At 49.5% G+C, this 21,567-nt stretch overlaps 1 protein-coding gene across 2 annotated transcripts in view; it reads right to left on the reverse strand.

Moving 5' to 3' along the window:
• Positions 1-21,345, reverse strand: part of WNT4 (Wnt family member 4) — a 31,190-nt gene extending 9,845 nt beyond the window's left edge. Inside the window, exons 1-2 of one of the 2 annotated variants that reach the window (XM_038376956.2) lie at positions 21,002-21,345; positions 1,165-1,400 (exon numbers count right to left, since the gene is read on the reverse strand). In XM_038376956.2, coding sequence (XP_038232884.1) covers positions 1,165-1,400; positions 21,002-21,078 — 313 coding nt within the window. In that variant the 5' untranslated portion in view covers positions 21,079-21,345. Of the gene's footprint in view, positions 1-1,164; positions 1,401-20,159; positions 20,322-21,001 lie in introns of those variants that run through there. The other variant, XM_043500112.1, reaches the window with a different exon arrangement.
• Between the last annotated feature and the right edge of the window lie 222 nt (positions 21,346-21,567).

The following is a 21,567-nucleotide window of genomic DNA, read 5'->3' on the forward strand; positions in this document are numbered from 1 at the left end:
GCTCGCAGATGGTTAGAATGTAGGAGGCTGGGGTAGTCCACACCAGAGATCACTTCATGAAGATGAATGATGCTGGAGTCTCTATAAGAACAGGAGACACTGTAGTTGGAAGGAGGAGAACCAGAGCTGGCATAGCAGCATGCTATGCTGAAGAGAGGGAGGAGTGTTTTACTGATTTTGGGCAGCAGAGGGCACCATCCCAAGGTCTCACCCACAGTCTGCTGCACTCAGGAGTAACAAAAACGGTCCAGCCCTAGCTTACGGCTTGTTCACTGAGAAGAGACCAAATAAATAAAGCATCCTGCTGCTGCTGCTGAGCCCTTGCAAGGGGAAGCTTCTTGGTGAGGCAGATGAAGCTGCAGAGCTACTCAAGTAACTTTACGGGGCCAGTTCCAACTCAAACACCCTGCAACACAGAGTTCAGGCTGAAAGCCCATGCCCAGTCTATGCCACTGTGCCCAGGTACATACAAAGCAGGGCTCTGCAGCATGACCAAGGAAATTGGGTCCACCACGGAAATGCAGACAGCAGCTAAGGCACTGGGCAAGCTTAAAAGCAGCCCCAATGAACCCTCCTGTACAGCCTGTATGGGAGTCCCAGGACCAGAAGGTACCACATGCATTACTGCCACTCTCTCTACATCCTTGCCAGCTTCCCATGGCTCTCCACAGCCAGCTGAGACCGGAGTCGCAAACAGCGACTGCGCCAGAATCCCATGGCTGCACGCCTTGATAGTCCCCAGTGATGCTACTTGCCGTATCCAACCCCCAACTGCTCGCCACCAACACCCAGCAAAACAAAGCTGTTGTCACTCATGTTCCTGTCTTTTGGGAGAGTAACACACTGCTAATCTATAAAACAGGTGAATGGCAGGGAAAGGTGGCATTTATGGCTGAAGCGAAAGGATAGCATCAGGCCATCTCAGGCCCTCCACCACATGGTAGCTCTGATGCTGCCAAATAAATCAGACTCCACACTGGAGTGCTAGTGTGCACATGCTGCATGGGTCTACACGATGCAGCCATTTCCCCAAAGATCTGCCTCTGTCTGCGTCACTGCTACAGCCCCAGCTCGAGGCTCGTTATCTCCCACCTGGAAGCTCATGCCTCTGTTAAGTTCACTCCCTTTCCCAGATGAGCACATGCCTCTGGACAGTTCGCTCACCTTGTGTCACTACCTTGCCAAAGACTGGCAGGGTGTCCAGCGTGGAGCAATTCCAGCGACGATTACGGAATTGGTACTGGCACTCCTCGATGGCCAGCTGGGCTCCCCGGCGCACTGAGTCCATCACCTCCAAGTTCCTCTTGCACATCTGCACTTGGCGCTGGATTAACCCTTTCAGCTTCTCACAGGTCTCTTCCTCGGAAATACTCCCCACTGAGGACAACTTTGCCAGGTACCTGTCAGCACACCCAGCAACATCTGTTAGAAAGATTTGTTGAGCAGGAGAAAGAACTGTCCCAGCCTCTCCCTGGGAAATGCTGCCTTTTCGTATCCATACAGCTGTCTGAGAGGGGAAATCAGGGATAGCCTTGGGCACGGACACCTGCAGTCCTGAGGCTGGGAAGACCCCTTGCCATTGCACTGACAACCTCCAGGGCTGGTGAGATCTCCACCCGCGTGGCCCCTTCCAGTAGCCTGGATAAAGACACCGTCTGCTCTCCTCTCCTTCTTTCCTCATTGGAGCTGGAGGCTAGTGCCTGACTGGGTCCCTCTGCATCGTCAGGCTGGCTCTGACAGTTCTGCAGAATGGCCTTTCTGCCTCGGAGCAGAGCGAGGGTCCCGACAGCAACACTGGGGGAGAGTATGGCCCTCTTGCCCAGCTACAGCATGGTCTACATTCATTCCATCTCTCAGCAGGGAGGCTGCACAACAGCTCCGCTCTGTCCGCCTAGCATGAAGGGGGATATTCTCAGCATGTTCTGAATATACCCTGTCAAGTCTCCCGAGTACCAGCATATCCAAGTGCTACTAGGAAAAGCCAGAGGTCTCTCAAGTCAGCCAAAGCAAGCAGTGCAGCAGCCCGGCTGCCAGCTACAGCTGCCACACTGCTCCCTCAGCGCTGGCTGTGTTTTACTCACGACAAACATCTCCCTCCTTAGTCCTGCTTTTAGCTTCCCCCGGCACCTTCGTGTGGGGATCCAGCCCTGGTGGGTGGCGGGGGGGAGACTGCTGGGTCTTTCACCACTCGGAATTCTAGTGAGGCTTGAAGGGGGGGAAGTAGAGTCAGGAGCTTGTCATGGGCAAAACCCCTTGTGACCGGCACCTTCCAGGTTCCCGCTTGCAAACATGGCCTCAAGGACTTGCCAACCTGAAAAACGCTGCCTTTGCTTCCCTGCATGCCCCAGGCTGCGCTCTCCTGCTGCCTTGCACGTTGCTCTCCGGGATGGAGGACATGCAGAGGCTGCTGCGCCAGCCTGGGCCTGGCTTAGTGACAGTGTTCTGGGGAAGAGGTGCATGTGGGGGTGTAACCCCCCCACTACCTGGACTTCCAGCGATTTATCCCTTTGCCACACTCCAGGCCCACTCCACTTCCTGGGTTCCTGGCAGTTACTGGAATCACTCCCCCACAAGACGGCATGGGCTTCCAGAGGGTTACCCCACTGCTGCTCCCCGGGCTCCCCCACGCACAGGAGAGAAGTGTGAGCACCTGCTCTCGAAGAGAGGGGCTGGTGATCCCACCCCAGCTCAGTCCAGGGCGGGGAGGTTCATTATGTTTCTTGGAGGGGCAGTGTTTTACCTTCTTCCCAAAGCCCCACCTCTTGCTTGGGCATTTTGATCCCCCCAGTCACTATTTCCGAGTAGCTCAGGACATTGGTACGTTATTCCTACCAGATCCTGGATAATCGCAGACCCCCTGCACCCATGTGCCTGCCAGAGCAGACTCAACCAGGGACCCCGGCAAACTCTGCCCTCACACAGCTCAAGGCTAATGTTAGTACTCTCCTCTCTGCAGCCGCTGGCTCCCGCTGACATGCTGGCAATGGCACTGTGTTGCCTGTAGGGGTAGGGAGCTCCTACAGCTTAGGGCAGAGTTCCAGACAAGTTACTCACTGAAACTGGAGTTAGGACTAAATATGTATCAATAAACCCAGGGGGAATCCTTACCACCATTCAGTGCTTGGACAGACAGCCAGAAAAATTCAAAGTTACATTTAGTTACACTATGAAGCAGCAAGGGCAGTTAAGATTGTTTGAAGCACCTCAGGTCAATTTGTTTTTGAAAGTAGAATCTTGTTTTTGAATTTCCTGATTTTCAGGAGTTTGCATCTTACAACGTTCTGTTAAGGATCCTTCCCTTACAAAGTGAAGTTCTGTTCTGAGAGGGGACTACACAGGAGTGATTCCTTATTGCACAGTTTGCTCCCCTTGGGTTTCAAGTGTCAAATCTGCTGACTTCAGCAGTACATACGTTTTCAGTGTGTTAGTTCTGTGGAGCCAGCTCAGCAGGAGGGAGCTGGATTCTGTTCCCTCCTGTGCATCAAGAGAATTGTTCACTACATTCCAATCGGTTATACTTGTACAAAATCACCTCTGGTGTCTGGGCTGCACAGGTGTCACTGAAGGCAGAATCTGGCCTGTGGAATCCCTATTACTAATTATGTGTAAGACAGAGAACCCAGCTTGACTCTCAGGTCTCAGGGGAGTGCTGGCAGTCAGAAAAAGCATGCAATTTTCACCTGTAAATTGAGCACATTTGATAGGGAGCTAATGAGACACAGACAAACATGGAGTGTCTTGCTGCCATATTTTCAGAATGAAACTCTTTTACAACCTTAACCCCAGTTAAATCTATTTGTCCAAGAATTTACGTTCTTTTAAGACAATTACTTGCTTATATAAAAGCAGCTCAGTGACTCCTTAATGTACATTATTGGCTTAAAGAAAAGGAGGACTTGTGGCACCTTAGAGACTAACTTTGACATCTTTCTCTCAGAGCCTCACCTCCTTCCATCAAGCCAGGGTCCTCAGATATCTGTGGCAGGCTAGGATACTGGGAAGGATGTCTGCTGTTCCCATGCAGTGCTGCCCTCTACTCCTCCAAGATGCCAAGGGCAGATAATACATCACTACTTTGCTTCTGAAGAGACATTAACCTACCTTGAAACCCCCACCTTCCCCTGAGTTCAGTAACTATTATCCCTGTTTTACAGATACGGACATAAAGGCACAGAAGAGTTAAGAGACTTGCACAATGACCTTGCAGATTGGTGGATTAGTCATGGAAGTAGGAGTTAGGAAAATTGGGTTCTAACTGAAGCACCAACTCCATGCAGTATGTCTGTGCCTTGGCTTTCTCCTCTCTGAAAGAGTATTCGCTATCCCCTTGGGGAGCGTGCCATAAAAAAAGTACAGACCAGGGCCACAGAGTGAGGTACAGAACTGCTGGCTCCTAACCCACTCCAGGAGAATGTTCTCCTTTTCCCTGTTCTTGGACCATGCCCACAAATGCAGTATTTGGGGCACCTCCTAGTGCTCAGAGAAACTCCCCAATTAACACTTCCCACAGCTATGCAGCCAGCATCACTGATGATTCAGCAACTGGTCTGAACACAAACAAGCTGGCAGGAGGAAGTGATGCCACAGGTGAAGCAGCTGCTGGAGGCAGCCATGTTAGTGTCAGCTCTGTTTGGAACATGGGGAAACTCTATTTGGCAAATGGGAGAGGAGAAAATTACTTCAGAGACCCAATGTTCTTTCTAGCTCGGCAGAATTCTCCAGGCGATGGGGAGTCAGAAATTCAAAGCAGCATAGGAAGAGAAGCGTGACAGGGCCCTTTCAAACCTTTCCAAGCAGATGCTCCAGATAAGAGGCTTCCCAAACAAATACTTATTACTGTTTAAGAAGATAAAATGAAGACAAAAGATGTTGTTTCAGAAAACTGCATCCATCACTGAGAGAGGAGCTGTTAACTTGATACACAAGACACACAGGCTGGGTGAAGCTATCCAGAACGCTCACAGCTACTCCCTCTCCCATGGGGGCTAGCCACATGCCTCCATCGCCACTCACCATGTCTATGCACCCACTCCTCAATGCTGTTCAGCACTGCTCCATGCACAGCACACAGACACAAGCATGCACCCCCACTGCTGGTGACAGCACAGACTGCCAATGTAAAATGGGCCTGATCTATTCAAGGGTGGCCTCACCTGTTACAGAGAACCTGGTTTCCAAATGCATCTCCTCCCGTACCTCTTTCAGGAGACCTCGCTATAGCACCAGATCTGTTGCTGAAGGAGTCCAGCCAGGTCATTGATGCAACAAAAAATCCTTGCCAAAGTGCAAGACAGTCCCCAAGAAACCAGCCAGAGAAACTGAAGAGATAAACATGACGAAAACATCTTGCTCTCTTTGGAAGGAGGGGAGTCGTGAAGTGTGGTGCTTTGAGCTACTACCATAGTCAGTCCACTAGGGGGCCTCTTGGAAGCCAAGGAGAAGGTCAGCCGGCAGGAGACAACAGAGCACTTCTTTCTACAACTTCAAACCGGTGTCCTGAATCACAGCGCACAACCCCAGCAGCCACAAGTTACGTGGGCCTATGGCACGTAACCATGGCTTCAGCTGTGGATGTGTACAGCCCAGTCACTTTTCCAGATAGCTTAGGGGCCTCTTCCCAGGGGAAACAGCCTCCCCTCTTGAGAACTAAACCAAACACACACATTTCAGTAAGAAGTTTCTGGAAACGCTTGTTTGGGCTCTGGGGGATCATGGCAGAGCAATGTTCTGGGGCGCCAGGAAAGTCGCCATCGCATCACAGCTATGAGACGGGGTGGGTTATGCGAGCTAAGTTGGTTGAACTGGGGATGCCTTTGCCTACTCAGCTCATGTCCATCTCTGCAGGCCGCTCTGATCTTTCTAGCCTCCCCTGCTTTGACTCCAGCCTGACAAGCTCTCCAGCCTCCCTCTCCAACATAAATTCAGTGATCCCCTCCAGCCCTCACGCCCCTTCTCCCTCTGTGCTCAGGTACCGGAGAGCAGCCCTACTCTGCCTTTTAGCGTCCGGGGGTGTTCTCCTTGTATTCCATCCCACTCCACTCCTGTTTTGTCTTTTGCATACAAAGCATTCTGGGTATTGCCATTACAGAAAAAGCCAGGCTTCAGCTGCCTGTCCAGCCATGGATGGGGGAGCGGCGAAATGAGACTTGGGAGCAGGTTGAGTGCTGCTTTCTGGAGCCCAGCAGTGAGGCCAAGGAGCCATTTTGCATCACCCTACTAGACAGTAACTGCGGAGACCAGTGACTGCTGATGGGCGATTATCACAGTCAGTGGGAGGAGAAGTTACATGGCCAGCAAAGCATGACATGCGTCAGGCATGGGTGCAGTCAGCAGGCCAGCACCCACAAGCATTGGGAAACTTCTATGGCTCCATACAGACAAAGCTGAATGAGAGATGTTGGCCTTGGCACAGGCTCCTCTCTCCCCTGAGGTGGAAAAAGAAAAATAGGTGCAGCGCACATTGCTCTTCTCCTGATTCTTGGCAGGCACAGGTTAGGAGGGGAAGCAGGTAAATATCCCCTCTTCCTCCCCGTCTCTAGGAGAAGAGGGCAGTCCCGCAGCTGCCATCTCCGAGGCTGTTCCCACCACACATTCCCATGATCACAGAGCTTCAGGTTTCATGCCTACATTTTGTGGCACATCAGCCTTTGTCCCAGTGGAGGCTACGGAGCATTTCTAAACCATTTTGAGGTGGGGACCAAGCTGCCTTAGGCCCTGGGCTGAGACATAATCATCTCGTCAGCTTCCCCTCGCTGTGACCATGGAAACTTTGGGCTCCACCATTCCATCTGGCCCTTAAAAGGGACACTGTTGTAGCATTTTTTTCTTTGGCATTAAACAGTCGGTTTCCCTTTTGCACATGCACAAGCTAAGGCTGCAGGAGAAAATCACTCCAATGCCTGCATTCTGTAGGACCACTTTCCACCCCTCATTCCCACCAGTACATTACCTAACATGCTTTGCTGCAGTGCTCATGTCTAGACAGCCTGTCTTGCAGTCTGTTCCACCACACAATTGCTTTTACTGCTAATTGCTGTCTGCAAGATACCACAGAATTTCCCTTCCTTTGCTGTAGACCATTGCACCTTCTCCTACTGTCTTCCAGCTCAACTCCAGTTGCACTGGCCTGCCAATTCTCAAGTCTATAGGGTTAGTTTCAAGACCCTGGGCTCCTAAACCTGGCATGCAATTGTCCTGGAAACTGCTGGGCCAGGAACGAGAAGCATATTTTCAGAGGGCAAGAGCCAGCACGTTGACCAATGGCTGCCTCATCCCTTCGACATGTGACAAATTGAGACAAACTACTGGGTATCTGGCTGGTGAATTTTGCCCATATGCTCAGGGTTTAGCTGATTGCCTATTTGGGGTCGGGAAGGAATTTTCCTCCAGGGCAGATTGGAGAGGCCCTGGAGGTTTTTCGCCTTCCTCTGTAGCATGGGGCATGGTTGACTTGAGGGAGGCTTCTCTGCTCCTTGAAGTCTTTGAACCATGATTTAAGGACTTTAATAGCTCAGACATGGGTGAGGTTTTTCATAGGAGTGGGTGGGTGAGATTCTGTGGCCTGCGCTGTGCAGGAGGTCGGACTAGATGATCAGAATGGTCCCTTCTGACCTTAGTATCTATGAATCTATGAATCTAAGTCTTCAGAGAACCCTTCTACGTACAAGACCAGTTCCACTAGGCAATGCCAGACAGCAAACCCACAACTAAGAAACTCAGTCGAGATGGAAAGACCTGGGTAGTTATAGGCCTGTCAGCCTGACATTGGTCCCAGATAGGAGAGTGGAGTGGCTGATATGGGACTTGACTAATAAAGAATTAAAGGAGGTAATGTAATTAATGCAAATCAACATGGATTCATGTGAAACAGAACCTGCCAAACTAGCAATCTCTTTTTTTGATGAGATTACAAGTTTGATTGAATAGAATATGAAATTAAGATATCACACATTAAATGGAATAAAAACTGAATAACTGACAAGTCTCAGTATATAATTGTAAATGTGGAATTGTCACTGAGTGGGTGTGTTTCCAGTGGGGTCCCACAGGGGTCAGTTCCTGGCCCTATGCTATTTCATATTAGTATCAATGTCTTTTAAGAAAACAAAACTGTCAATGATAAAGTTTGCAGATGACACAAAAACTGGGGAACTGGTAAATAATGAAGATGCCAGGTCACAGATTCAGAATGATCTGGGTCATTTGGTAAACTAGGTGCAAGCAAACAATATGCATTTTAATACACAAAATGTAAATGTATACATCTAGGAATAAAGAATGCAGGCCATACTTACAGGATGGGGGACTCTATCCTGACAAGCGATGACTCGGATAAAGATTTGCAGGTCATGGTGGATAGTTAGCTGAACCTGAGGCTCCCAGTGCGACGCTGCAGCCAGTGGGATTCAGGGATGAATAAACAGGGAATCTTGAGTAGGTAGAGATTATTTTACCTCTGGATTTGGTACTGGTGAGACTGCTGCTGGAATACTGTGTCCAGTTCTTATGCCCCCAGTTCAAGAAGGATGTTTATAAATTGGAGAGGGTTCAGAGAAGAGCCATGAGAATGATTAGAAAACCTGCATTACAGTGATAGACTCAAAGAACTCCATCTACTGAGTTTAACAAAGAGAAGATTAAGGCATGACTTTCTTATAGTCTGTAAGTACCCAATATGGGGAACAAATATTTCATAATTGTTCTTCAGTCTAACAGACAAATATGTAATACAATCCAATGGCTGGAAGTTGAAGCTAGACAAATTCAGACTAGAAATAAGGTGTAAATTTTTAACTGTGAGAATAATTAACCATTGTCACAATTTATTAAGGTTTGTCATGGATTCTCCATTACCTACAATTTTGAAATCAGGTCTTTTAGAATGAGATCCAATCTTGCTCTAGGAATTATTTGGGGGCAGTTCTCTGGCTTGTGTTATACAGAGGCCAAGCTAGATGATCATAATTGTCCCTTCTGGCCTTGGAATCTATGAATTTCCTTTCCAATAAGATGTGTCTAGGGATCCAATTAGCAAATGGATCCTATGAAGATCAGAAAGTCAAATTCCCCTGGGTAAACTAACCCACCGGAGTACAGGTGCTGGGCCTTTGTGGAACATGAAAAAGAAAACGCATAACCCAAGCATCATTTGATTCCCAAAGTAAGGGACTCTCTAAGTCACTTCTGCTTCAAACTATTTCCTCAGGTAACCACCTGGAAGCCTTTCCAGGGCTAGAAGATGGCCCAGAATCAGAACCAGAGTCTCTCAAACTTTCCTTAAAGTTCTCCCCACCTACATATTGACTGTTTCCATTGGAACTATTCCTCTACAAAGTCCCTCAGCACAATAAGCAAACAGCAAGGCACCACAGAGAAGGCATTAGATCCTACTTTAGATAGGTATTTTCCTTCCTTTCTCATATTGGGTCTAGAACATAGCAAAGGAGCCAATTAGTCCCATGGTTCATTTGTAGTGGGCTGACTTTCTTTTAGTGACACTGTCGCTTGCAGTGTATACCTGTTACTCTTCTTTCCTTTAGCCTTTATGTCTCAGGAATTTGTCCACAACTGTAGTTACCGGTTTAAAAACCAAAAAGGTCTCTTCTACACAAAAGTTGCACTGGTTTAACTAAGGCAGTATAAAGACACACCTTAGTTATATCAGTACAACTTTGTGTTTAGACTAGGCCAAATCTCACAATTTAAAAACGTCTGTGACTCATCTCCTCTGCAATTGTTTTGTCTGCAATGCTGCAAGATCCCTCCTAACCCCAGGGCTCTTTTAAAAATTAATCTTGTTTTTATTTAAAATATACCCAAGGATAATAGCAACTTCAGGGGAGAAAGTTTCCAGGAGCAAGAACAAGACAGAGAAAGCCATGCAGGTTGGCAGATAAAACAGAAATTAGGGGAGATAAACCTCTGCATTTCCCACTACTGAGAATCTGAGTAAATGAGATGTTCAATAAAGGCAGAGATCAGGGAAGACATATCAAGTGTCTTGCAGAGAAGCCATTTGGATTTTTAAACATATCTATTCTGGGTGTGTTGGTGCCTCTGATGTTCTTGTCCTGTGACTATTGTAGTGAATGAGCACAGGGCCATCTCTGTGATTCTAGTGCCACCAGACCTTATTGCCAGAAACATACCAACACACTGGAGGGCGCTCCAAAGAGTCACGGAAATTAGCAGAAGGGTGGATGGATCGAGGAACGATTAAGAGTTAAACAAAGAATGTATAATTTAGTTTAGAATTCAACAGAAAACTCAGTCTGAAAGACACCCCGACAGTGAGCTTCGTTAGGCTGTGGAACAGTTCACCTAGGGCAGGGGAAGCAGACCAGGCTGCCAGAACTTTTTATAAGACTGGGCAAAACACTAGTAAGCGTACAATGGAAAGCATTGGCTGGGATTAGATGGGGCCTAGGATTGGTTTTGGTTGAATTGTTCTGCTCTCCTTGACTCAGACACCTTCTTTAGTCACTGCCCTATTTCCATCCACCCCACTCTGCAAAATGCTGGAGAAAGTTGCCTTTTCTAATCTCCCATGTGACCTCGCACACAACAACCTGCACCAGTGCCAGTCTGGTTTTCACTCTGGCCATAGCACAAAAGCTGCCCTCTGTTTAGCCAATGGCCTGTGTTACACTGACTATGGCCCCTTCTGCCTAACATAACCTCATCCTGACAACCACTCTCATCCTCCTGGACTATAGCACATGATGAGACACAGTCACACTGCTATAAAAGGTTGAGGCCCTCTAAAAGTGACCGTTTCAAGCAGTCTGTCTTACATTGATTTCTGTGAGTTTAAAAAGGGCAAGTCACAACTTTTAAGGCATAAGGAGCCATTATGATCATCTAGTCTGGCCTCCTGCATAGCGCATGCCAGAGAATTTCTCACTTTGCAATTCCTGCATCAAGCCCAGAACTTCTGCTCTAGCTCAATTTGATATTCGAGACAGTGATGTCCTATCTTGACTTAAAGCAATGGAGACTCTACCACATTGCCGGCTAAGCTGTTCCAATGGTTAATTATCCTCCCAGTTAAAGACCTGCCCCTATCTCCAGTCTGAACGCGTCTAGCTTCAGCTTCCAGCCACTGGTTTTTGTTCTGCCTTTGTTTGCTAGATTCAAGAGGCTTTTGCCATCAGAAATCTTCTCCCCATGTACCTACAGCATACTCAGGTCACCTCTGACCCTTCTCTTGGCTAAACTCGATCGATGGAGCTTCTTTAAACTCTTGCTGTAACTGAGACGAGTCGGACGGGACGCTGGAGCCTGAGGGCTAGGTAGCAGATGGTCGCTGTGGGGAGAAGCAGCAGCAGCACTGGGGAGTAGGGAGGTGTTTGTGCCTCAGAGATGATGCCTCATGGAATGCAGGGGAGAGACCGAGACTTTGGCCTCTAGAATCAAAGGAGCGTGACTGGAGCAGCCCCAGAGGCTGTCGGAGCTGGCAAGGGGGGAAATTAACCTTAGCTCCCACCCCAGCATCTGCACAGAGCAGAAGGAGCTCTCTCCTCTGCAGAGAGAGATATCTCCCCACATTGGCATCCCGTTCTTCTAGGACACAGGGGTTTACTCCCCTTCCCCAGGACCTGCCACAAGCAGAGTGGTTCCCGGGAGAAAGGGGAGGTTCCCCAGGAAGGGGAAAGGACCTCAGAGCATTGCTGCCAGAAGGAGCGAAAGGTCCTGACTGGATGCACCTGGAATGAAGAGGGGCAATTTGAGGATTCTCTCATTCCCACCCAGGGAGAAGGGGCTGGAGCAATTCACCACCACCCATGACTCTTTCAGGAGTGAATTACAGGACATGGAGAAGGGAATCCACTTCCTGTGGTTTCCTGATAGGCCTCGAGCTGACAGTGGAAAGGGGGTAGAGGAGAATGTCCTTGTGAACAGCTGAAGAGCTCACATTTGTATTCTGCACACTCCTTAGGTACATTCATGTGCTTCTGCACTGCCACACACTGCATTACTGTCACTGCCCCAGCCAGTGACGCCGCACACCTCCAGCGTCTGTCAGCCCACTCACGAACTCTGCAGTGGTGTAGCAGTAAGTACATTGCACAATATGGGGCATGTTGCAATACCTCTATGCTACTGCACAGACATACCATGTCATGCACTAACACAATTCAGCAATCCTTGATTAGCACAATCAGCTGCGTGTGCTGCCAGAGCAGGGAGTACAAAACCCAGGGATCTGTCGGAGGTGGATACAATACATCAAGCATCTGCCTAAGTCTGGGAAGTTTCACCCATGGCCATTTGTCATTCATGGTTCTGTGGCAACATCTCACTATGCATCCTACCTAGAGAGGCCCTTTGCCATCTCCTGCTAGTCAGACACTGTTTTCTGTAACTGTTTTTTAATGGAAAGTGTTGTTCCTGAATTGATTCTTTGAATAATTCTGTTTCGGGCATTAGACTAGGATGTGTCTACATCTTGATCTTCCTGTCACATCGGCCACACATTTGTTCTTCTCTTGGCTTTGCTTTTCAGCCCCCAATTTCCACCGCTAGTTAAAAGTGACCAAGTCAGTCTCTCAGTGTGACATTTCCACACGATTACAAGCTTCTGCCACACTAGGCTTCACACTCATCACCTGCCCTTGCATGCCAGTCACAGCACCACTCCTCAAATTTGGCCTAGCTAACAGTCCCACTCCCCATCACAATAGGGGATCAGCCAGACCAAACCTGTCACAACGCCTGGAATAGGGAGCCAGGCCCAGCCCCATGGGATAGGAGCCACTGCTGCAGGGTGAGTGCAGGACAAACTCTCTCTCGTGCAGGCCCACGACTCACCTAGAACCTTCCCCAGACCCACTGGGGGAGGCACAATTCTGGGAAACACTGCTCTGTACTATGGCACACCTGCACTGCTGCATGCTGCACACCTTGCAAACCTATTGCTGCATGCTGGCACACACTGACGTTTCCTGCCACACATACTGCTCTGTGCCAAGGTTTCTTTGCCACAACAGTCACAGAGTCTGAGAAATGCTGTCACTGCTGACTCTCTATGTGCTGCTGACACTGTCACAAGCCTGTGATGCAGTGCTGAATATGGTCCAATTGCTATTATTCTAAAGGAGAAAAGTGCCATTGGCACTGACTCGATCTTGTTGCTCAATCTTCAAATCAGGAAACATATTGCAAGAGAGTCCAACTTTACAATGCCATTATCCCAATGTGCACACTGGCAGGCTGACAGGACCCTAGGGGCAGCCTAACTTGCACAGAACTTACAGGAGTTCATGAACTGGTTTAACTGAATAGAAATGCAAAAACTCACAATATTAACTCTTCACTATATCTTCCTCAATACATGAAGAGGAACTGCTCCTCTGCTGGCTGCAGCATCCAAGTGCTGGGAGTTCTGAAATCTGCAGCAACTCTAAGAAGTTGCTGTGTCTGCTAAAAGTTGCAGTTGCCACCACAAAACCACTGCCCACAATTTTCTTACAGCCTTAAATATTGCCAACCCGAGTGTCTAAAAATCCTGAGACAGGGCCCCCTGGGTCATCAGATTTTTATAAAAACTAGCACATTTGGGGAGTTTATTTGCCTTCTGGTTTGAGCCTTTAGGGACCATCTGAGTCATGTTTTCAAGCTTCTCTCTGAAACCAAGAGGACTAGAAACTTTTTAAGTGAAAGCTGAGATTCTCTTGTATTCACATGACTCCAGGATCCAAGGCTTAAAAATATCCACAAAACACCATGAAAGTCAGGGAACCTGCCTTGGTGAAAACATATGAAAACATGTCAGAAACGGATTCTTGAGTTTGTCTGGCACTTTTATCACTTTTAAGAAAGTCAATAGACTGCTTCCACGTATGCCATCCAAGACAAGTTAGTGAAGGGGATGACAATGAACCAGAGATGCTGGAATTGGGGGGGGGGGAGGGAGGGGCCCTGCAGCACCCCCTGGCTTGAATCCTTCATATACAGTGTTTACAGTTTGGTTCAATGGCTTCCAGCACCCACACTATAAAAATTGTTCCAGCGCGGATGTGACAATCCTATAGCTGAGTGACACAAATAGCAGCAACTGTAACAGTCCATCGCAGGCTCAGATAACTGCAGGGTCTATTATAGGCTCAGAAACCAGCATCACAGGCAGTACCAGGAACGAGGCAGACAGAAGTCCATTTTCCTTACCATTGTTTTGGCCTTGGAGCTCATAGAACCTTCCCCTTCTCAGCCTGGAAGGCAGCACTTTTTATTTCAGTTTCACTTCTCAGATATCCTCCTTCACACCCAGATTCAGGGTGGTTCCTGCATGCCACTAGCCACCAGGGACCACCCGCTCAAAAAGCCCCAAATAAGGATGCTCACCATCTCTAGCTATCTGAATATTACTGATCAATTTACCTCCTTTAGCTAGGACCTGATTATTGATGGCATTACTAGCTTTTAAAAGGAGCCCGAGATCAGGGCCTTGCCCATCCCAGCTAATTCCAAAGTCTGGGAGATTTCAAAATGTTTTTTCTGCCACCAAGATACAAACCTTTAAGCCACTCATTTGTTGTTTTTTTGGGGGGAGGGGGAGAGAACTAAAGCCATTCCCACTTGTGCAGATCAGCCAGCACCTTGGGGCTCTCAGCAGCCAGACATCAGTTAGTACACCTTAGTGCTGCTCTATACCAGGGAGTGGACCAGGCCACAGCTGGGCTGAAAATCTAGAGCCTAAAATCTAGAATGATGTAAAGGTAAAATCCATGAGTGGATTTTAGCCAGACCTGAGAATCAGGGCCTCTTGCTGCTCTGATGAAAGCTGGGAAATCGCTAGCTGAAGAGAACTCAGTCATCCACATCAAGGTAGTTGTAAGAGCAGAGCCAACCAGACAGAGAATTATCAACACAGTTCCCCATCGCCCTGCACGATGGATAGCCATTTGCACCAGCACCATCAGAGTAAGCACTACCAAATTAGAATTCTGCACTCACAACACCAACTTTGCAAAGGTGTCCATGAGACGAGGAGCCAGGTACAGGAGAATCAGGCCCCGTGTTTGCAAAGCACTGGGAGATCTCCGGATGAAATGGGCTGTAGAAATGCAAAGCATTATTCCTTCCTCTCTGGCCCTATAACGCAAACAGAATGAAACCACAGAGACCAGCTTTCCAGCCAGCCTCACTTTGTAAGTCACAGATTTTTAGGTATTCATAGAAAAGTCAAATCCACTTTCTTAAAGTTTAAACATCTCCCCACTTCCTCCCCCCTCAAAACAAACAAAAACCCCCAACAACTGTGCTCCTGGCACTTTAAGCCAAATCTCAGCCCAGAGAGAAATGTTACTGCCACATCTCTACCCCCTATTTATAGGGGTTAAAGAGCTGTTGGCGGCACACCCTGCTATACAGCAGCTTAACCTCATCTCAGAATATTTACATCACATGGAGAGCCTCCTGCAAAGCTCCCAGAGACCAACACAGTTTTAGCCGGATAACGGCATGAAAATGAAAGCAGTCACTAATGGTTTCAGGATGAGTGGGTGCCCAGGGTTCTCCACACACAAGGAATCTTTTTTCGAGAGCTTCAAGAAAGTCATCCTAATAATCCAAACAACCAGTCACATCTTAAAAGCCAATAGCGTCAAATACCGAGTCAGGAGAAACCAGGCTTTGTAGTGCCTGTTAGTTTACTGGCTATGGTTACCCAGTTAGATTGGAACTTGCCAACAAAGTTGTTCTGTAATGATTTCATTCGCACACCTAGCGTCAGAACTCTGACCATCCTCTCCCACTTCGGAGAGGTTCTCAGCTAGTACACTGCTGAGTGCTTGGGTCAGCGCCCCTTTGGAAAAATGCCACATGAATCCCATTTGCACCACCTAGAAAACGCCCTGGCATGTACAAGCCATGTTTTGGAGTGCATGGACAGGGTGCAGGGTTTGGAATATTTTAGCGCAAAACCACAATGAATCAAAAATTTAATTCAGTCCTATAAGCCAGTCACAGTAACACTTGCAATGCAATGAGTTGGAAAGTAACTCACTCCTGGATAGTCCATGGATTGTAACGTCTATGCATGCAGCAAGCTTCTGTGCTCCTCTGGAGATCAGTGCTTAATTTGTAATGAAAGAGGTGCCAGGGCTCAAGCAACTTTTTTTACTTTCATAACTGATGCAGCAAGCCTAGAGGTGCCAGGGCTATGAACTGCCAAGCCTAGAGATACCAAGGCTCATCCCTGGCACAAATTAAAAACACTGCTGGAGATAACGTTTGGCCAACTGTGAGAGGCACGCAGAGGCCAAAGGAGATGTTTTCTTCCCCTGGCACATACCCTCACTCTGGGGCTCAGATCTACTGGGAACTGACCTTTCACTTCAGTATAGTGGTTTAGTATGAGGCTTCCACTGAGCCTGGAAATGTAGGAGGAAAAGCAAGGCTACAGGTGTTATCAAAAAGGAGAAAGTTTCTAGTTCCAAATCTTGAAATGGCTTAAGGACAGAGATTTCCAGGACATTCAGCAAACCCAGCAGCAACTCCCAAAATCCAGAGACTGACAAAATATGCCTGAGGTTTACTTTCTAGCCAGATATCTTGGTTTGTTCAATGATCAGATTTTGCAAACTCCCTTCCAACTCTGAAAGCCTCTGTAGCAGAGTGATCTCTCTGAGGGACTGCAGGTCAGTCGTTCCAGAAGATCCCAAGATGCTTCTCCTTTACAGATTATAAAATGCATAAACACTGGCACACAAACCAATCTAAACAGCCTTTCCACAGCTACCTCCTTAGAGCTCTTCCATGCAAAGCAAGGAGTTTGTGAAAATGTCCAATTCAACTGTTACAAGCTGTCTGTCTCTGAAGCGTTCGGGGAATGCGAGTTCCAACAGGTTAAAAGAAGCTTTAGAAAAAAACTCTTGTCTTGTGAAACGCTCACTGAGCTTAATCACTAATCCAGCAGGTTTCTGGAAAAATCAAACTCTCTACAGAGCTGTGCCACTGAACATACACACAAGCCTAAAGAAACATGCACACAAACACTACACATCTGGGCATAAAGGTAATACACATACCCAAAAGAGCCACACACTGCCTGCCCAGGCTGAATGCAATGGACATGGGCCACGTGTGCTGTACATACACATATATGTAGTATACACAGGCCTAAAGCAAGACATAACCCTACAATAAAGCAGAGCATTACAGACCTCTGCACAGAATACACATGGTATGTAGGAAACATGCAGGGTATACTCATTCTCAGACTATCTGATAGCTCCCAGGTCCTTCTTTCCCTGTTTACGGCCTGAGGGCAGCCCTTTCTTTTTGATGTCAGGAGTGGGACTTGCCTGAGTCCAATAGGCAAAGAATAAAAACACCAAGTTGTAGATTGTCTTTTTATTGGACTAGCTACATTTGTTATGCCAGACTCCATTCTTTTCTTCCAAAAGCAGTGAAATGAATCTCTGCTTTCCCTCCACACTGTTGGCAGGAATTGGTGCCTGGAAGTAAGTGCTTGGAATGAGCCCTCCACTCCCACAGAGCTTCATCCCCACATGTCCATCCTCTTAGAAAGATCCACTATAACCTAGAAAGTACAAGCTGTTGCACACAAGCCCCCAGTCGCTGGCAGCTAAAGCCGCCTATGCTCGGTTTTCTCAAACATGAACCAAGTGGGCTGCAATGCTGCAACACACTCAGCTCCAGTCACGCAGCGTATAGAGGCCTAGGTATCAGGACTACATATCATAATAAGGCATTTCTCAGCCTTGTTGTAATACAAATACACAAGTTAATGCATAATCCCACCCAGCCAGTGGAAATCCCTCTCAGTATAGCCAACCCTTATTGGGGGAAAGAAAAAAAGTCTTATTCCCCTGGGTGGTTTTGCTGAAGGCCATTTTCATTGGTTACAACACAACTTCTCCTGCCCGCTATACCTGTGAGCCAAACCCTCTTTGTCCAAAAGAAAGCCCTGGGGAAAGCAGCTTCCACTCCCAGCACTGCATCTCCATGCTGCCGTCCTCTTACACACATCTACTTTTACTACACAACGACAACCTTCCTGTTACACACAAACCGCACCCACTGGCAGATAAACAGCCACACATTTCCTGGCCCCTTCAATTTTTGGTAACCTTGTGTGTATGGGCCAAATGGCTGGGTGGGTGTGGGAAACCTAGCTCAGCAGTTTCTGTTGGTACTGCATCAAAACAGAGTGCAGGGAGAAGCCTGGAAGTGCTGAAGAGCTCAGAGTCCCTGTAAAAATCCCCAAATATTAAGAAGATTCCACCTCCAGAATTTTCCCCTTTTCCCAAAAGTCAGCCTGGCAAGCATCTGTGCCAACTCCTCTGCAAAGTTCCTGGTAGGGCCACTATCCTCAGCCAGTACTTCCCCTTTCAGTCCTGTCCACTGCAGAAACCACCACCAGAGACCCATGACATGTCTTCACCAAATGTGAGGCTGCCTTGTTGTCTGCTCTAATCCACCCAGCGTTTGCAAGAGACCCATGCCACAAAACTCTTTCCATCTGACAAGGGAAAATAGGGGGAGCCCAGTAATAGAGCATGGGACAATTTATCCCATGTGACCCAAACAGGCTCCTTAATAGCACCCTTCTCATCCATCCATTTGAAGGATGACAGTGGCCACTCCAGGCACAGACTGGTCAGCACCTTGGTCTCCTTGGACTGAGTAGCATCCTCTAAAAACCACTCAGCCACCACTGGCTTAAACAAGGGATAAAGCATTGGCACCTGTGGACTACAGAGTGGAATGGGGGGCATAGACATGCTGTGGCTGACTGGGTATTCATTGTGGTAGCTGAAATTTAATGTCTCTGGAGATTAATCTCCTTTCCTGAAACACTCATCACTCCGGTTACTGCCCATGGGAGATTCAGGTGCAGAGGAAAAGGCAAACCGGCCCTTCATAGATTCATAGATACTAAGGTCAGAAGGGACCATTCTGATCATCTAGTCCGACCTCCTGCACAGCGCAGGCCACAGAATCTCACCCACCCACTCCTATGAAAAACCTCACCCATGTCTGAGCTATTGAAGTCCTTAAATCATGGTTTAAAGACTTCAAGGAGCAGAGAAGCCTCCCTCAAGTCACCCATGCCCCATGCTACAGAGGAAGGCGAAAAACCTCCAGGGCCTCTTCCAATCTGCCCTGGAGGAAAATTCCTTCCCGACCCCAAATATGGCGATCAGCTAAACCCTGAGCACGTGGGCAAGATTCACCAGCCAGATACTACAGAAAATTCTTTCCTGGGTAAAGGGTCATCTTTATTGTTATGCTACAAGTGGTAAATGTAGCCATGGTGGCTTGCGCTACTGCTGTGACCCGAGCCATCGACAGTGCAACAGTCACTCTGCTCCAGAGACTAGATTTGTTAAACCCTTGAACTGGGCTCTAATTATAATTCAATCACAGCCTCCGAGGCTGATAAAAGCAGGGAGCAGCAGCCGCCCCACTCACCAGAAGAAATTAATTAGCCAAACTGTTAGTTAATTCAAAGTTTGGAAAAAGATGCTGCCCCTCCCCCACTCCACTCCCAGCAGATCCCCCCCAAAGGGCCCGTGTCAGGGAGCACTTCCCTCAGCCTTGGCAAAGCTCTGGTGGAATTTTCTAGACCATGCCGCAGTTTCTCTCCTTGTTTACCTTACAAGTTATCTCAGTGTTTGTTTCAGGTCTTCCTAATCTAACTGGGCTCCTCCACATCCTACCCTCAGAATTCACATTTCTAGATCTCTTCATCCCAGAGAGCCCCACAGCACCACTGATCTCCAGAGCTTTGGGGCAGCATGTGCCAGCCAGGTGGAGAACGCAAGGAGGAGGGGAAGCAAACCCCTACTCTTCTAACTAGGGCCAGGAGAGATCCAGTGTCTATCAGCGCAGACAGGCCCTGAGGGTGGGGGAGAGAAAAGAGTTCTGCTAAACTGGGCTGTAGATTTGTAACTTTGCCATTTTCTCTCTCCCCGCTTCACCAAATCCTGTCCCCGACCATTCACTCGCTTATCTGAACCGCAGCAAAACCCAGGCTTCATTTTGACCTGAGCTCTGACCTCAGGGCCTTGGTGCTACACAGATTAGTAACTTAAGAACAAATGCAGATGTAGCTTCTGCTTCCATAAAGTTATAGTATAACTAGCCTAAATAATAAATAATAATTCGTCAGGGGAAGAGCTCTGCCTCACCTCCGTGGGCACACAAGGGCTGGAGTTCACCCCAGTTAGTCACACCGCGACCCAGGAAGCAGGCCATGACCTCAGAGCAACAGCAGGGAGGACATGTAGGGCAACTTCATTGGGGGCAATTGTTCCTTCCTCCCCACATGGAGAAACCGTTCTGCACCCCCTGCTCTCCATGGAAACCCAGGCTGCACCAGTACTGCTCTTTTACTGGTTCGGACACCAGTCCACTCAGAGGGAAGGGGGTCCCCGAGGGCTGAGGCGTCCGCAGGAGACAAGGCTCAGGCTGGGACTGGGACAGATAAGCCAGCAAAGGGGCTGAGTAGGGCGGGCGGCCAATGTCAGCGCCTGCAGCAGCTGATCAGGTAGAGCCCCGCTGCCGAGCTAGCGCCTCGTTGCTGAGCCTGGAGCAAGAGAAAGGAAGCACCGTGCGCAGCCACTGGGGGTCACTTCTCGAGCCCGGCCAGCCCCGCTCCCCGGCGGGTTAGTCGGTTGCCCCCTCGGATTTCCTCCGTGGGGAAGACGCGGGGCGGCCGGCTTGGCGCAGGGGAGATCCCAGCCCTAGGGAGGGAACAAAAGGGCTAGAGGGACTCCCCGCCCCCCAAGCGAGGGGCCAGGCAGGCTCCGGCGCCGCACCTTGAAGGCAGCGAGCTCCCAGGCGGACTCGGCTCCGCAGGGCTCAGAGCAAGTGCCGCCCGCACTGACACCCCCTGCCCCGCAGCGGCCGGCTCGGCTCCCGGGGCGGGCAGGGTCCCTGCTCTGGGGCGCCGGGCAGGGAGCCGCCGGCCCCGGAGGCACCTGCTCCGCGGCGGGTCCGCCCCCAGCCCGCTCCCCGGCCCCGCACTTACAGCCAGTTGCTGGCGTTGGCCGAGAAGGCGGCGAGGATGACGAGCAGCAGGGAGCGCAGGGAGTACTGCGGGCTCATCCTGGAGGGCAGCCGGGCAGGGAGCCGGCGGGGCAGCTGCCCTGCCCGAGCCAGGAGCCCCGGCGGCGGCGGCGGGGGGACCCCCTGCTCCGGGCTGCAGGGCGCCCCGCCGGGCAGCCGAGCCTCGGCGCCCAGGAGCTGGCAGGGCAGGTGCGGCGCAGAGCTGGGGCGCTGCCCGGCTGATGCGCCCACGGCTGCCGCTGAGCCAGACTGTCAGCTCGGCCGGCCGATCCCGGGATGGAGCCGCGGGGAGAGCGAGCGGGGGGCGGGCCGGGGGCGGGAGGAGGAGCGGGGGCGGCCCCAGGATGCGGCTACCTGGGCGGGTCCGCAGGCCGGGGACACCCCCAGGGCGGGACAGGGACGGCTCCGGAGAAGTGCTGCGGTCGGCGCAGCCAGCCGGACGGGGCGACCTGGGCCGGCGCGTCGGCTGTGCCTCCTCCCAGCCCTGCTCCTCGGCGGGTCTCTCCACAGCCCGCCGCTGCGGCCAGC

The sequence above is a fragment of the Dermochelys coriacea genome, chromosome 18 (genome assembly GCF_009764565.3).
Source record: "Dermochelys coriacea isolate rDerCor1 chromosome 18, rDerCor1.pri.v4, whole genome shotgun sequence".
Taxonomy (NCBI): Eukaryota; Metazoa; Chordata; order Testudines; family Dermochelyidae; genus Dermochelys; species Dermochelys coriacea.